Consider the following 17163-nt stretch of genomic DNA (forward strand, 5'->3'; position numbering starts at 1 on the left):
CAACACAGCCATTTCCTCTTTCCTCCCGGTTCTGGTCACCAACCAGTGATTCCTTTCAGACTTAAGAGTGTGCTGACAGCAATGATAACAACCGGCAGTATTTACTGAGCACTTCTTAGATGTCAGGTTCTGTGCTAAGACCTTTTCCTTTTCATCCTCATCATGGCTCTGTGATATTCAAGCTGTGTGATCCTCATTTTACAGATGAGACAACTTAGTGAGGCCTGATTCCAACACCACATTCTTAACCACCATTTTACTGGCTCTCAAATGCTGGCACAGGGGCCTTAAATCACTGTTGGGTGGGTTCAAAATATATGCCCAGATCCCATTCCTGGGGTTTGACTGGGTAGGTCTGTGGTGGAAACCCAGCCTCTGAAATTCTAGTAAGCTCCACGGAGGATATGCTCCCAATTCTAAGAGCCAGGACATCTCTTTACTGAAATGAGGCTCGGGAGGAGACGCTTATATTTGGAAGGAAATGGGAAGAACGAGATTTCCAGAACTGCATTCTACTTTCAAGCTTCGAAGTATCCTGCTCCTGTCACCCAGTGCTGGCACTCTGAATGTGTCACTTGAGAGGCGCCCAGTGTTGATGAATCAGTCGGTAATATCCTAATGCTTAGTCCTCTCTGCAAGTCTTAACATGGCACTAGATGGAGAGTCTTCTAGAAGGGCTTCAGTGACCCACCCTTGGGTACCAAGAAAGCAGGAGTTATAAAACATTTGGGTCATTTACTCTTTTTCCATGAGTCATAGACAAAACTCATTTGTGCTTGAATTTTTGGAAGAAGTTTACATATAGAGTGTTAAGTTGTGTAACTTTTGAGAGACCAAATAAGCTGGAATTTGAAGGAGGTACAGAAGAGCCATGTCATAAAGATATTCAACTTACACAAATCCAACAACACATGCACTGCTGGACAGAGAAGAGAAGTTACCTTTCCCTGGGTAATCACACAAACCACTCCACTCAGTGAGCGTGCGCACAGGGCTAAACACGAGACAGAAAACAGGAGCCTGCTCTTCCCTCAGCTGGGCTTAGTACCAACTGCCTCGTCAGAAGCTCAACAGAAAAAGGCGCAAAACGAGACGTAAAGACAGAAGCAGTGTGCAAGGCTCTCCCATGGTGCCCACCTAAAATATTCTTAAGGGTGGTTTGATTATAATGAGATGTTCACCCATGTGACCATACACGAACTGTGACCCACTGCATGCAGAGCTGTGCAGCCTGCCCTTGAACGGCACAGTGTTTAGTAGGAGTCGGGCCCCGGGGTCAGAGGCTACCGTTTAGACCCAGACCTTGGATAAGTGACTTATCTTTTTTCTGTGCCTCAGTTACTTCTCTTTAACATGGGAAAAATAACAATACCTCAGAGACTGCTGTGATGTGTAAATGAAGGGATGTGTACGAAGGGCTGAGAAGTGTGTACAGGTAAGTGCTAGAAAAGTGCATGGGTGTACAGGTAATCTTCAAAGGTCTTGTGACAAGTGCAAGACTCAGTGACGGGCATGGGGCACTGTGCCACAATTACACAGGTACAGATGAGCAATCTAATCAAAAAAGTTTTCATACGCCAGGGAGTCCGCGGGCCCAAGTGAGTGGGACAGTAGTTGGAAAGCAAGAGGAGCACGAAACTAAAAGGTGGCTGAACAGACCTTAGATTTATCTTAGCCTCTATTTCCTTGGACCGGGGTCTCCTCAGGCACACCACTGTGGAAAATACCCCGTCGCAGAAAAAGTGACTCTAATAAACCCATTAGAATTGATCCAAGTGTGGTAGGAACAAGGGTGTGATCTGAGGAAAACGTTCAGAGACTTCTATTGTCCACCGTGTTCAAGGCCCAGTGGAATTCAGATACACCTACTTGGGGTCTGTGATCCTCAAGATTTCTCTGCAGAGTCGACCGATAAATGTTACGGACTCGTCCACAGGGGTAAACTTTGGTATTGGAATATGAGTAGACTGGTACATACTCTGCCAATCCTGAATCTAGAAACCAAACCAAACCATAAGTATTTAGTACAATTAGCCCTTGAACAACATGAGGGCCAGGGCACTGACCCCCACCACAGTTGAAAATCCACATGCAACTTTTGATTCCCTTAAAACTTAACTACTAAAAAAAACCCTAAAAACCCCAAAACAAAAAACAGTAACAACAAAAAACTTAACTACTAATTAACAGCCTACTGTTTACCAGAAAAGCCTTATCAATAACATAATTAATACATATTTTGTATATGTATTATATACTGATTCGTACAACATAAGCTAGAGAAAAATGTTAAGAAAATCACAAGGAAGAGGAAATATATTTTACAGTACCACACTATATCTATCGGAAAAAATCTGTGTATAAATGGACCCTCGTGTTCAAACCCATGCTATTCAAGGGTCAACTGTACCTCTTTGATAAGATAACCTAGTTATTCTTTTTCCACGTAGTTTTACAAATATAATGTTGCATAAACAGTGACAATAAATGCTCCTTGGTTTTGAAGAGGAAACTTAAAACTGTATTAATAGCTCCCAGAAATGCCACATGTAACATTTATAAAAAAGAAATATTTGTGACAAGCGAAGTGACTGAGAAGTGAGAAGAGACACAGGCATTTCTGGCTTTCTGTCTTTAAGTTAACCTGTATCGATATAATAATAAAATTCCAAAATATCATAAGGCTGGTAGATACCTAATCTATTAAGATTCCAAATGAAATCTTGTGAGTTCCCTAATTAAAAACTTACTCCTTGTCAACTACTGACCAAAATCAAACTTCCCTGAAGGTACTCTGAAGGTATTCGTGACCATCTAATACTTACTGATTCTTAGTAACTATTTAAGTAAACTTTCTTGTTGGCATTTCTGAGGTTTGGAGCATGTATTTAATTTTCTTTTTAAGATTTATTTATTTTAGAGAGACAGCAAGAGAGAGCAAGAGCAGAGGGACAGAGGGAGCGAGAATCTGAAGGAGAGTCCATGCTGAGCGTGGAGCCCGACACACGGGGCTCGATCTCCCAACCCTGAGATCACAACCTGAGCCGAAACCAAGAGTCAGAGGCTTAACTGCACCACCCAGGTGCCCCCTTGGGGCATGTATTTTAAATGTCAGAACAACAAATGTAGTCAAGAATTTTCAAAATTTAATTAGATACCTTTGTTCTTAAGAAGTTATTACACTCTTGTTCCACATTATAATTTATAATACGAGAAACTTCTTCCTGCCAAATCTTCAGACCATAAATGTTGACATAGTCCTGTATGTACTCAAAAGAGCGATGGAATCCATCCATGGTAGCCCCCAACTCCTTCAGCTTGGGCATCAATTCACTTGACTGTGCAAAAGGGGAAACACAAATCTATTACACTGGAGTAGATGGTCAACCACTAATATCTACATTAGACTTTAAGTGAGACGCCTACTAGGAGACGATAGTTGAAGACAGCTTTGGAAATACTCATTTCCTACCTCAACTAGGATAAGTGGCAACTTATGTCAGACATTCAGCAAAGAAGAGGTTTCATTCATTTGGGAAGGAAGCCTCATACAAAAGAATATAAAAAATGAAAGTTGACGATTTCTCTCACGTCATTTGATGAATATATATGTAACCTTAAAATACTTAAAATAGTTTAAGTTGAATTTACTGGGGTGAAAAATACCCTAGATATAAATTTTAGGCCCCTTTTTTTTCCTCCTGAGAAAAATGAGCATATTCTTTAACAGATCAAAGAACATAAAAAATTACAGGCTTTCTAGTTGCTATGTGCCTTAGGGTTAGCATATTCTTCTAACTTTAAGAAGTAACTCTGAATCGCAGACATCAGTTCAATTCTTAAAATTGGGGATCAACAGGTGACAGGAAAGGGCTGGTTTTGGAAAGGATTTTCTTATCATACAAACAGATTACAATATGGGATTGAAAAGCACATTGGTCACTTGCACTGAACATCATATTTTAGATATGTGTTAGGAGGAAAGGTCTTGTTCCTGATAGTTAGAAATAGTGTGCTCATCCATTCTGCAAGCTGGGCAGAGAGAAAGGACAGACCCATCCGGTCATCTGGTACCTTGGCTCGGGGGTTGAAGATCAATCCCTTATGAAGAGCAAAAGCAACGCGTTTAACTAGCTCCTTCCTTATTCCATCTTCCAGTAACTGTTTTGGATCTACCTGTGTGCAAATTAAAAAGCAATGAATGGCAGTGAGGGAAAATTCTGTCGTGAAGAAATCCAAAGGAAAGACGTTTTCCAGAGTCTGTGGGGGAGCCCTCTCCTACCCCATTTCTCAATGATTGGGACTTTTCTCCTTTCCTGTCCCTCTGATCTTGTGCAGCTTGGACAGAATGATTAAACCTGTAACTCTTTAAGACTCGGCTGACCGCAGTAAAATTCATGATTTTACCACATGACTTCCCAAGATGGTGGGTCTGAAAAGTTTTAAATTGTCTCTCATTTTTTAAATCATTAAAAGTATAAAGTGTCTTTTCTCCGCACCAGGAGGAAGGGTGGAATGTAGGGCCTGCCCTTGAATTCAGTGCATGCCTTTCTTCCCCATGTTACCTCAGGGCATCTCCAATCCCGTGAGCATACTGAAGCTTGCGAACAGATTTAACAATTCTCTTTTCTTTCAGCATTCTTGGAATGCTGTTTGTAATTAGGGAGATAAAATGGGAAAGCAAATCTGCCATGGAACTCTATAAACTTATTTTACTGGTTCTTTTTTCTGTAATGAGAAAGCATTTGTTATTCCCTAAAAGACTGTCTCTTATCATATCCATAAAACATCAAATAGTTTGAACATAATCCTTTGAATTCCCTGAGACTTATCTCTTGTACTTTTAATTTGTAAAATGAACCATTATTTTAAAAAGTCGTAAAGACAAATGGATGGGTTCCATCTGGGTTTGATTATATTTAAATTTTAAGAACGACAATTGCAATGAAAGTTGCACAAAATACAAAAGCCAGAGAAACATGTTGAGCTACATCATGACTAAGTAATCAGCAAAATTCAGACTGGAAAAAACAACAGGTCAAAGCCTGTGGGTTCCACTCTGGAAAACAGTATGGAGGGTCCTCAAAAAGTTGAAAACAGAGGTACCATAAGATCCAGCAATCGCACTACTGGGTATTTACCCCAAAGATACAAATGTAGGGAGCCGAAGGGGTACGTGCACCCCAGTGCTTATATCAGCAATGTCCACAATAGCCAAACTGTGGAAAGAGCTCAGATGTCCATCGACAAATGAATGGATAAAGAAGATGTGGTGTGTATATATACAATGGAATATTATGCAGCCATCAAAAACCGAAATCTTGCCATTTGCAACAACGTGGATGGAACTAGAGGGTATTATGCTAAGCGAAATAAGTCAGTCAGAGAAAGACATGTATCATATGACCTCACTGATATGAGGAATTCTTAATCTCAGGAAACAAACTGAGGGTTGCTGGAGTGGTGGGGGTTGGGAGGGATGGGGTGGCTGGGTGATAGACATTGGGGAGGGTATGTGCTATGGTGAGCGCTGTGAACTGTGTAAGAGTGATGAATCACAGACCTGTACCTCTGAAACAAATAATACATTATATGTTAAAAAAAAAAAAAAAAGAAGATATTAGGAAGGGAAAAATGAAGGGGGGTGGAATCGGAGGGGGAGACAAACCATGAGAGACTATGGACTCTGAGAAACAAACCGAGGGTTCCAGAGGGGAGGGGGGTGGGGGGATGGGCTAGCCTGGTGATGGGTATTAAAGAGGGCAAGTATTGAATGGAGCACTGGGTGTTATACACAAATAATGAATCATGGAACACTACATCAAAAATTAATGATGTAATGTATGGTGATTAACACAACATAATAAAATAAAATTAAAAAACAAAAAAGGCTGTGGGTTCCTCACCAGATAAAGGAATGGAGGAGAAACCTGAAGATTAAAAAAGACTTAAAAGATACATTTTTTAATTTATATATTTTTTAGAAGATTTATTTATTTATTTTAGAGAGAGCGCACGCATGTGCCAGTGGGGGAGGGGCAGAGGGAGAGAATCCTCAAGCAGACTCCCCGCCGAGCGTGGAGCCTGACACGGGGCTGGGGCTTGATCCCAAAGCCCATGAGATCAGGACCTGAACTGAAATCAAGAGTTGAAGCTTAACAGACTGAGCCACCCAGGCACCCCTAACATTTTTTTAAAATGTAGTGTCCAGAGAGATTTACTTTTGGATAATAAAACTCTAAATGGAGAGACTGAGATTAGATCAGGGCACGTGAGGAGGATCCTGGGGTAGGAGCTGGGAAATGATATTTCTTGACTTGGGTGGTGGTTGTAATAATCTATTAAACTACAGAAGTGTTTCTACAGCTCTCAGTACCTGTGCCCTATTTTATGGTAACAAATTATAACTAGATATCATCAATAAGGAAAAAAAATCAAAGAAGTAAAATGAAGTTTCTGAAGAAATACTCCTTGTAAGAACAGATTTGGTGAGAAAGAGTTAAATGTTTTCATGAATTTAAAGGTCTTAAATGGCCCTTCCAATTCTTCCAAGACTTTCACCAATGTATGGCATGCCTGTAGCTTAAAGAAAGCCCCCTTCCCATAGCCCCTTCCTTCAAGCTTCTATCCCTTCCTCTGAAGTTAACAACAGTTAATTAACAGTTTTCATATGGATCTTCCAGACCTTTCTCTACTAATTTCTCTATGTATTGTCCTTAATACACATTTAATTTTAAAAATCTAAATGGGACCATAATACGCGTGCATGTGCGCGCGCACACACACACACACACTACACACACATACACGTTGTTCTGTAACTTGCTTTTTCCACTTAGAGTTTTAGAAATCTTCCAGTGGCAAAAGCTTTTTGAATGGCAGCAGAGCAATCTACACTGGAAATGCACCATGATATATTCAGCCACTCTCTTAGTGATAAATGTCTAGATGATTTCTATTTTTTAAATTTTTATTTATTATTTTTATTTGTTATTATTTTTGAAGATTTTATTTATTTGAGAGATAGAGAATATGAGAGGGGATGGGCAGAGGAAGAGGGAGACTCCCTGCTGAGGAGAGAGCCTGAGGCGGGGCTCGATCCCAGGATCCTAAGATCATGACCTGAGCCGAAGGCATACACTCCCCTTTTTTAATTATTCTTTTTTAAGTAGGCTCCATGCCCAGTGTGAAGCCCAACGCGGGGCTTGAAATCACCACCCTGAGACCAAGAGTCGGATGCTTAACTGACTGAGCCACCCAGGCGCCCCTCTATTCTTTTTAAAATAATTTTTTTGGCCATCTGTAACAATGCACATTTACACATACATCTCTGTGTGTATCTTACTTGTTTTAAGTCATATGGATTAAAGTCAACTTATACTTTTTTTTTAAGTAGGCTCCACATCCAATGTGGGGCTTGAACTCACAACCCTGAGTTTAAGAGTTGCATGCTCTATGAACTGCGCCAGCCAGGTGCCCCAACTTATACTCTTTACAAGTGTCTGAAATAGATGCTTAACATTTGAGGGTTAAAGACTAGTGAGGGCCACAGGATCCCTTACAGAAAGCCCTGAGTGGTTAGATTGGCAGAGACAGTCTACCGGGTTGAGTGTGGTCAAGATGATATTCCCCCTGTTCTCATCTGAAAGACTGTGGCAAAAGATCTGCATTTTTCTTAATCAGTTGTCCTTTGATAATTATTGCTAATTATTAGGTTTTATTACATCCTTCCTATACTGGTCATTTTGCATATAAGACACTTAATCTGGTCCTAGGATTTATTACCACTCTACAGATTAGTAAGAAGTGATAACCTGGCAAGTCTACTCTCTGCATATCAACTGAATTAAACTGGCACCAGGCCTAAAGTATGTTCAGTGGATTCTATTAATTTTCTAGGGGCACAGTGGGGGGTGCCTGGGTGGCTCATTCAGTTAAGCATCTGCCTTGGGCTCAGGTCATGATCCTGGGGTCCTGAGATGGAGCCCAGAGTCAGGCTCTCTGCTCAGTGGGGAGCCTGCTTCTCCCTCTCCCCACCCCCTGCTCATGCTCTCTCTCACTGTCTCTCTCTCTCAAATAAATAAAATCTGTACAAAAAATAAAATACCACTATCTTTTTAAAAAAAATTCTAGGGGCACAATAGTATTTTAGCATACTTGCAGAAACCACACACTAAAGTTCCATTCCTATTTAGGTTCATTTCCTATTATTTTCTTGGGTTTTAGTAACACAAATGTTAATCTGGCAATTCAATAGATACACATTTAAAAAAAAAATCGGAAACATGTAGATTCTAACTGATATCAGATAAATGAAAAATAAAAGCACCGTGAACCCTGTGCATGGGCATATCACTAGTTATCATAGGATTACAAATGAAAACAGCATTGAGATAACACTTTATACTCTTTGGGAGAGCCAAAATTAGATTATGGAACGAACAAGTATTGGGGAAAATGTGGGCAGACATTTCATGAAACAGTCATTTCAGAAGGCAATCTGGTGGTGTTGAGAGAAATTAAGTATAAACACACCTTAAGGCCCAGTGACCCAACTCCTGGGGAGGCAGATTTAGGAGAAATTCTTTCACGGTGTATAGTAGAGACATGTTCAGAGTGGCCTGTAATAATGGGGAGTGCTGGAGTGAAAACAGACAATATGGGTGTCTGTGCCTCGGGGAATGGTTAAGTAGAATGTAAAATTCTATGCAGCAGTAAGAAGTAACCAACTGCCCAACTCATAGCGACATAAATAAATAAATCAAACATATGTGCACCCATAAAGTAACACCTCATGCTTAAAATGCAGATACTAGGGGCGCCTGGGTGGCTCAGTCGTTAAGCGTCTGCCTTCGGCTCAGGTGAGGATCCCGGGGTCCTGGGATCGAGCCCTGCGTCGGGCTCCCTGCTCCGCGGGAAGCCTGCTTCTCCCTCTCCCACTCCCCCTGCTTGTGTTCCCTCTCTCGCTGTGTCTCTGTCAAAATAAATAAATAAAATCTTTAAAAAAAAAAAAAATGCAGATACTAGCCTCTTTGGGGATAGAAATGGAATATACAGCGTGGGTGCTACTGGGGATGGGAATGGCTGTGGGCGTCCAGATGAGAAAGAAAAGATGAAGAGAGGAGCTTGCATGCATCCGTGATGACAATGGCCAGACAATGACAATGGGGTAGGATTACCGCAGCTCTCTGCACCTGAGATGCAATATAAAAATACTAAAAGGAAAGAAGGGTGGGAGAGAGTGAGCCAGCTGTCTGGCCAAGGGAATCGAACCATTTTGTTTTGTTATTACGAAAATTCAATTAAATGGATTCTTCGTAGATTTAACTAACTCCTGGGTATGGATGAAAAATCAGGATTATAATGCTCTCTCTTCCTCCATCAATAAATGAGTAAAGTGAAGATCAAGAGCTGAATGTGAAACAGCAGGGGACACAAGATGACGTCATTCCCTGTTCCCCATGGGAGAGCCACCACAGTAATCCAAACAAAGAGTCTATGAGGTCACATGAACCAGCACGAAAGCCGTTACCTTGATGATGCCAACCAAAGTTGTCTTCATCATTAAGATGCCTTCAGTAAAAATGGAAATAGCGTGAGTGAGCTTGGCAACCTTTAACAAAGAAAAAGAAGTTAATTAAGTATTTGTGATAAAAGACCCATCGTTTCTACAGGAAGTGAAAATAATTGGCTGATAGTCCTGGATGAACCAAGACAGCAGCAATGACATGTCCTAGTCAGAAATGAGGCGCCGTGATGGAACCGAGAGACCACTGGTAGCCACGCTGGGAACGGGGTCAGCAGACATGAAATCAGTCTTTAAATGCTGACCAATCATTTCCCCTTCTTTGGGCCTCAGTTTCTCATGCATAAAAGGCAGGATTCCATAAGATGGATGGTCCTTTCCACGTAGAAAAGGCTCATCAAGACCCTAACAAGGTAATCTCCCCTTTCCTGCGTTCTACTTTTTTTTCCCCAAGCAACACAAGGAGACATAGATAAGGTAGACCAATGCTATATTTTTGAATGTGCATAAATACATAAATTCAGAGCTTGAAAAATCCAAATTCCTGATGTAATTTTTGGAGTTGTGTCAGAGAGGATGTAAAACTGACCCTGGGATGAAATGTAATGACAGTGGGCTTCCTCTTGTCAATTTCCACTTGATTTCACTCTTTCACATCTTTTAAGTTTAGGGGGAAAGAAAAGCAGAGGTATTTGGAAAGGACAGCCCCTGAGGCTGCTCGACTACTAAGTGGGCTTTAAAGTCTGGCTGGAGGAAATGGCTAATGGAACCCAGATGACTTTGCTCGACTGTGAAGAGTCTGGGCAATCTAGCCCGAAGCAAAGAAGGGCTGATTCGCCAGGACCGTTCGGGTGAGAAGTGACCAGCTGAACTCCACTTCCTCTGAGGACACTCAGGCTGGCGAGGCCTTAAGTAACTCCGGGACCAGGTAACAAATGCAGGTATGGCTGCAGTAACTTGGCACAAATAGTTACACTGAGAGTAGGAAAAAACAAATGACAATAGGTCTGGAGGTCCTAGGGATATGGCAGGTGACACAGACCTGGGATACATCACGGTTTGGGTTTTAAATATCAAAAGGCAGAAGTCAAAGGGACACGCCACCTCGTATCGTGGGCCAAGCTGAGCATAGTCCCTCAGCTTGTCTTTGTCCAGGCGGGTCGGCACCTCAATGATATCGTGGGTCTGAAGCTTTATGATCTTTAGGAGAGAAGTAAACATGCTTTCTGGAATGATCTGCAAAACCTTCAGTGAAAGAGAAAAGCGGAAAAAGAGTTGACCATCTCTTTTGTTTTTCTTAGCTGATAAATGCTAGGATGGCAGGGAGACAGTACCAGTGTGTGTAAGGAGCCACTTGGCTACAGGAAGGGATGATAAGGGACTTAACAAGAGCTGTTTGAACATCTGCTCTCAGGCACACAGCTACGTTCTTTCAAACATGAACTGCTCGCAAGATACACAGCTAATCCTCATACACAGGGAGCAAAAAGATGTATCTTTTCCACATTACAAACGCTTCAAAGACTGAGGATCAGAGGTGTTAGTAACATGGTTACAGAGCACCCAGTATGTGACACAGGTAAATTTTAAACCCAGGTCTGCTGGGCTCCACGCTGTACCGTAAGTTACTGAAACAGGATCAAAATTCCTCTGAAAACTCTAAGTTCTAACTAGGATATATATGCTGGATCTAGATCTGGCTCTTTTACCAGCTAGCTCTGGGACTTTGTGGAAGCCAATATAATCTCTCTTTCAGTTTCTGTGCCTACAAAGTGGGGGTTAATACCACCAGCACTGAAAAAAAAAAAAAAACAGATGTAAAAGTTCTTTGGAAGTAAAACACATCTGCGTATCCACAGTACCAGTAAGAGTAAGTTTATATTCAGATATTGCAAATTTCTGGAATCAAGTTAAGAATAAGGGAAGAGAACACAGGTATACTTTTTATAGGGCCCCAAGCATCCTTTTTGTCTTCAAATAGAAGTTAGTTTGCCAATAAAATAAATATCACCTTGATGCATTTCTTACCTTTCTCACATAGGACACCAATTCACCAGAATAATATTGAGACACACTGAGAAGATCAGGACTATTTGCTTGATTAATTCGAAGAAGGGGAAGATCAAGGGCAGAGGCAAGCTGAAAGAAAAGTAGGTATTATCTGTTTCTCCATCTCAAAAAGTCCTAGAAATCTCTCTTTCTAGGAAGAGTCTTGGGTCCTACCCAGGAGAAAGCAACAACCACTGAACTTCATCAAAGTTCATTAATAGTTTCTGACAATGATACAGTTTTTTAAGAACAACAGTCATCTGCTATGGCAGTGGGTTCTCAAACTGCAGTCCCTGGACCAGCAGCATCAGCATCAGCTGGGAACTAGTTAAGAGATGCTGGCTCTTGAGCCCCACCCCAGATTTACTTAATCAGAAACTCTGGGGGCAAGGTCCAGCCATCTGTGTTATGACAGGCCTTCTAGGTGATTCTGAGGCCCCTCAAGTCTGAGAGCTACTGCGCTATAGGAGACAGCTATTCTTGGATGGAAATCAGACACCGTGACGGATGGATCACTACTGAATCCAATCGAAGATGTCACAGCATGTATGAAGTGCCATTATTTTATGTACCACTCAGAAAGAAAGAAAATGCTGACAAGTGAACTTTGATATGCTGCCAATGATAAAACCCATCCCCAATTACAGAGATGTTTACATAGGAAAGAAAGTGCACTTAAGAATTGAAATACAAGGTGACTCTGTCAGAAGACAGTGAGTCAATTATTTGCTCATTTATCTCGATCTGAAGTTACCTTGAGAGCAAGGGCCCTATTTGTACTGTTAACTGCTATTCCCTTATCTTTAGAGGGGATCCTAGTTTGTACCAGAGGCTCAATAAGAATTTTTTAAATGAGTAAGGGAAAGGAATTAATTCACATCTAGAGAAAAAAGGACCCACATTTTTAGTATATTGGTAGAACTTAAAACATGTATTTTTTAACTTAAAAACTATTTTCTGTAAGACATCCAACTTATGTTAATTGAAACTTCAAATATGCATGGCATCTTTTGAAACTGTGCTCTCGTGGGAAAACTGCTAACAATTTTCAGTCTATAAAAAGACTTAAATTACCTAACTTTCTAAAAGAATGAAATCTTGGACTGATTTCATGCATGAAGTAGTAACGAAGACCAGTTCCTCCCTAGTGACTGAGAATGTGATCTAACTGTTCTTTGCTTACCTTCAGGAATGTAGCTCTGAGTTTAGTAACCATGGATGGGTTTACCCTTATGCTCTCTTGCATGATGGATGTGAATCTGTAAAGAGAGATCAGTGGTAAGGAGACACCCATGGTGGCCTTCATATAGGGGAAATGTTAGGCTGACCACATTACCTGTCAATTAATTGCCAAGCAAAAGAAAGGTCCCCCACGATCTGCATTGTGATCAGGACCTCCTCTTTAATGTTAATGGTTCGGATCATTTGGTGAAGAAACTTGCGAGTATCAGCAAGAAACTGACAGACTTGCAGATTTGATTCCAACTGATGAAATTCTTGAACCTGTGTCACATAAATACATTTAATTAGAAAATTCCAAATGGCGGGCGCCTGGGTGGCTCAGTTGGTTAAGCGACTGCCTTCGGCTCAGGTCATGATCCTGGAGTCCCTGGATTGAGTCCCACATCGGGCTCCCTGCTCAGAGGGGAGTCTACTTCTCCCTCTGACTCTCCCTACTCTCATGTGATCTCTCTCATTCTCTCTCTCTCAAATAAATAAATAAAATTTAAAAAAAGAAAAAGAAAATTCCAAATGGCTTCTGTGGTGTTCATTTTTCCCTGAAAACACTTTCAGAAAGGCACGCTACTTACTAAGAATTTCTTGGCAAAATTTCTATTTCAAATAATAATTTTAGAAACGTATAAGCCAAGTCATAATGTAATGCACAGGTTCCTAGGATTAGAAAATGTTCTACTCTTTTTACTGTGTATGTATATGACAGAATGAGTGGATACTTCCATCTTCTATTTTAACATCAATAAACACATATTAGAAAATCCTCCTGGAAGCAATCTCATTCTTGATCTCCTAAAGCACTTTTCTTTTGACTGCTGAGATTCAGTGACCCCTTACACTTGGCTTTCTGTGATGTGTGCATCTGCCTCACCTCTTTGACAATGTTTTAATCACTTTTGTATCTCCCTAGCTGCTCAATAAATATTTTAAAGAATCAAAAAAAAAAAATCCTCTTAATTCTGAAGATTTGCAGGTTTGCTAAAAAACAGAGTAGAAGTCACATCACAACCAGGGTGCTGGCATTTCGACATCATTAAGTTCTTTTTTTGGACTCCATAAAACAAAATAATGATTCCCCAGTGTCCGAAAGTTGTTTATAATTCAAGGTGCCTGGGCCATTGCCGAAATAAATAGCACAAATGATAAAAAGCCTCTGACATTTACAGAGTTGTTTATAGTTGTACTGCAGACTAACAGATCCAGGAAACGAGCAAAACCAGGGACAGTACAAGTTGGGAATTTCTGGCTAGGGAAACTGACGCACTAACAATGGAGAACTGTTTTGTGTTGCCATTAACAATAACCAACAAATCTCTCTCAAAAAAAAAAAAGAGCCTATACATGCCAAATAAAGTATCACTTCTCTCTCTAAAGATATATACTTATACCAGTTGAACAGGGTTCCAAGTAAGTATGGATGATGTTTTAAATAGTTGACAGTTATTGTTCTCATCGAGGCTTTTATTTTTAATTTTAAACGCAGTTATCAGCGTACAATTAAAATTTCAAGAGTGGGAAAATATAATAATCCTTTTTTGAATTTGAGTAGATAAAATCGAACTATTTCTTTTTTTCCGGAAAAGAAAACATCACTTATAAGCATGTGATCATTATATAGCTATGGTTATGGTTGTGTATCCCTTTGTAGTTTTTCCCCCCAAACTCTTCCCTGATCTAGAAATGGTGCCTACAGTGTGGTGTTGTTTTAGCTTTTGCTGCCTTAACCACAATTTCCCTGATGTTTCTATATTGTCTTCATCATTATTTTTCCAAGACTACATGTTTCTGCAAGTGGAAATGTCATCATTTTTGTTGGCATTCTCTTCATGCTGATCACTTCATTATTTTCCCAATTTTAGGACACTGGATATAATATTACAGGGAGCAGAGTATGCTTTTTGTTGCTTCTGATGAAATATTCTCTCAGAAATGTTTCCAGGACCAGATTGCTGGGTGGGTCGGAAACTATGATTCATGATCCAAGCACCGCCATTTAAGAAGGGTTTTCTTACCTCCTCCAAAGCTTGTATGAGCTGCACCGTTTTCCTGCCTGCAGCAGTGGAATCATCATGATTTAAAGACAGGATTTGTTTTGAGATCTCTCTGAACCAAGCCTGCAGGTTTTCTATGAACACAGAAACAAGGAGAGACTGCTGAGACCCCAGGATTCCCATAGCTGTGGCTTTTAATCTATTCAGGAACCCTTTACAAATCTAGGTCTTATTGACAGAGCTCTCGCTGTGTACCTGACATCGCCCTCGGAGATTCTCCACACAATAACCACCAAAATGCCTCGGGGCATATGACCTGGAACAAGAGAGGGAACCTTCTACATCAGTGGCTCAGCCTAACACCTGGCAGGTGAACACAAGTGTGCAACGGTGGGCAGAGGAGCAGGGAGGAGCCGGGAAGGAAACGAAAGATGGGATACAGAGTTCCTGGGGAGGGCTTTCTGCAAAAGCGAGGATGGGTAGAGAGAGAGGCACAGGGATGGTTTGTCCCTAGGTGAGAGGACAGACATGGGCAGCAGCTTTGGGACAAAAAGGACAATGGCACGTCTTGGAGGGCAATGAGGGGCAACACGTCAGGAGTGTGAGAGACGATCTGAACAGCTGGGGGGGTGCCGTTCGCATTCACAAACCAATTTCACACCGCAGAGAAAGGGAAGGGCACCAACATGCTCTGGGGACCCTCAGTATGGCAGGCAAAGCTCGAAGCCTGTCTCATTGAATCTTCACAATTTATGGAGGTAGGAATTAGAAGGCATTTCTCAGATCAGGCAGCTGATGCCCAGGGACGTTACGGATCCCAGGCAGGGTCACACGGTTATTAAATGGCAGAGCCAGGATTTTCTCACTGGTCTGGCCAGATTCAAAGGCTTTGCTCTTTTTAACTCACCAAGCTGGTTCCCTAAAGTTTTTGTTGTTATTGTTGTTGTTTTATCAGTGGGATGATTTCACTTTAATAAAAGCACTTAAGGGCTTATAATCCTAAGTTATTTCAAGAACTGGTATGAGGGACACTAGTTGTAATTTAAAGTTTTTTGTTTTTTTTTTTTTTTGGTAAGACTGAGGGACAGCTCTGGAGTAGCAGAAAGAGCACAGGGTTCAGGTCTGAGGTGCCAAGCTCGATCCAGGCTCTGAACCTTTGTTACCTTCAGCGAGTGACTACCTTTTACAGCTTGATTTCTTTACACGTAAAACAAGAATACAGATGTTTATTCACAGCATCTCAGACAAGAAACATATGTGGAAGTTCTTCCTAAGCTGAAATATGCTATATAGCCAGATAAAGTAGAAGATCTTGTTCTGAATGACCTTTGAAAGGATGTTGGAATTTATAAGAACCTAAAGGTGATTAGAACAAAGATGAATGTGCCTGATTCTCAAAAACTAATCTGGTTAGATTGTTACAGGTGGTTCCTTGTTTTCTAGACACAATGTAGTGACCTGCAAAACATGTTGCCAATTTATATCACATGATTAAAAACACAGCCAACTTTTCCCACTAGGAATAATAGAGTAACTTGGAAATACATTTTAGGCCAACCATTCAGCATCAAATAAATCAACAAAAGCCAAATACAGTAATCACAAGATCATATTGATTAAAAATAGTGTTTTTTTTTTTAAAAAAAAGCTATACCATTAAGTTTTTTTTTAAACAAAAAGCTATACTATTCTACTGTATAATTAACTTTATCAGAAATGAATCTCATAGTTAAACATTAAGCATTAAAAAGATAGTTTGTCGTCTTAAAATTCAGAATGGTAATTCGGGGGCATTTTGAAAGGCTTCTATCTATATACAAATGTTAAGTGATACCATAATTTTCCTACAGATAAAATTTCCTAGAAGAAGCGGAATTAATATCATTAAAGTAAGCCTTGAGCAATGTTTCAAAAAATCCGCAGGTCCCCTCTTCTGCCACTAGATGGCAGGCGCACTGGGGGGGGAAGCAGCAAACGTGATTAGAAGTCGAGAATCTTGCATACCATCTATGTTAGTAGTTAGTAATATTCTTGAGGGAAGTGTCCTGAGATCAGGACAGTTAGGTCCTTTTCTCCCTCCCCCCAAATGCACATAAGCTGACACACCAGTGGTGCATACTATGGTGAAGGTGGGGGATGAATTATGACCCTATGGACTATGCACCAGAGTATAACAACCCCTCTAGCCCAATCTCATACTTCCAAAGTAAGAAACCTCAAGTCCAGAGAGGCTATGAGGATTGCCCCAGGGAGCACAAAGCTAGAGGCAGCTAAAACTAAGCTTCAGATCTTCATTAGCAACCTCTTAGCATACAATGACGACAACGAAAGGACTTTTTACTCTGCTGCTTTCCAGTCATT

General features: G+C 40.8%; 1 protein-coding gene across 2 annotated transcripts in view; it reads right to left on the bottom strand.

The window, feature by feature from the left end:
- Positions 1–17163, bottom strand: part of WASHC5 (WASH complex subunit 5) — a 54695-nt gene that overhangs the window by 17753 nt on the left and 19779 nt on the right. For both annotated transcript variants that reach the window (XM_021688794.2, XM_021688796.2), the window contains 9 exons: positions 14824–14936; positions 12912–13078; positions 12759–12834; positions 11555–11665; positions 10631–10771; positions 9533–9613; positions 4075–4176; positions 3159–3338; positions 1870–1994 (listed from right to left, as the gene is read on the bottom strand). In XM_021688794.2, the coding sequence (XP_021544469.1) occupies positions 1870–1994; positions 3159–3338; positions 4075–4176; positions 9533–9613; positions 10631–10771; positions 11555–11665; positions 12759–12834; positions 12912–13078; positions 14824–14936 (1096 nt within the window). The remainder of the gene's footprint in view (positions 1–1869; positions 1995–3158; positions 3339–4074; positions 4177–9532; positions 9614–10630; positions 10772–11554; positions 11666–12758; positions 12835–12911; positions 13079–14823; positions 14937–17163) is intronic.

Source organism: Neomonachus schauinslandi, chromosome 4, assembly GCF_002201575.2.
Source record: "Neomonachus schauinslandi chromosome 4, ASM220157v2, whole genome shotgun sequence".
NCBI lineage: Eukaryota > Metazoa > Chordata > Mammalia > Carnivora > Phocidae > Neomonachus > Neomonachus schauinslandi.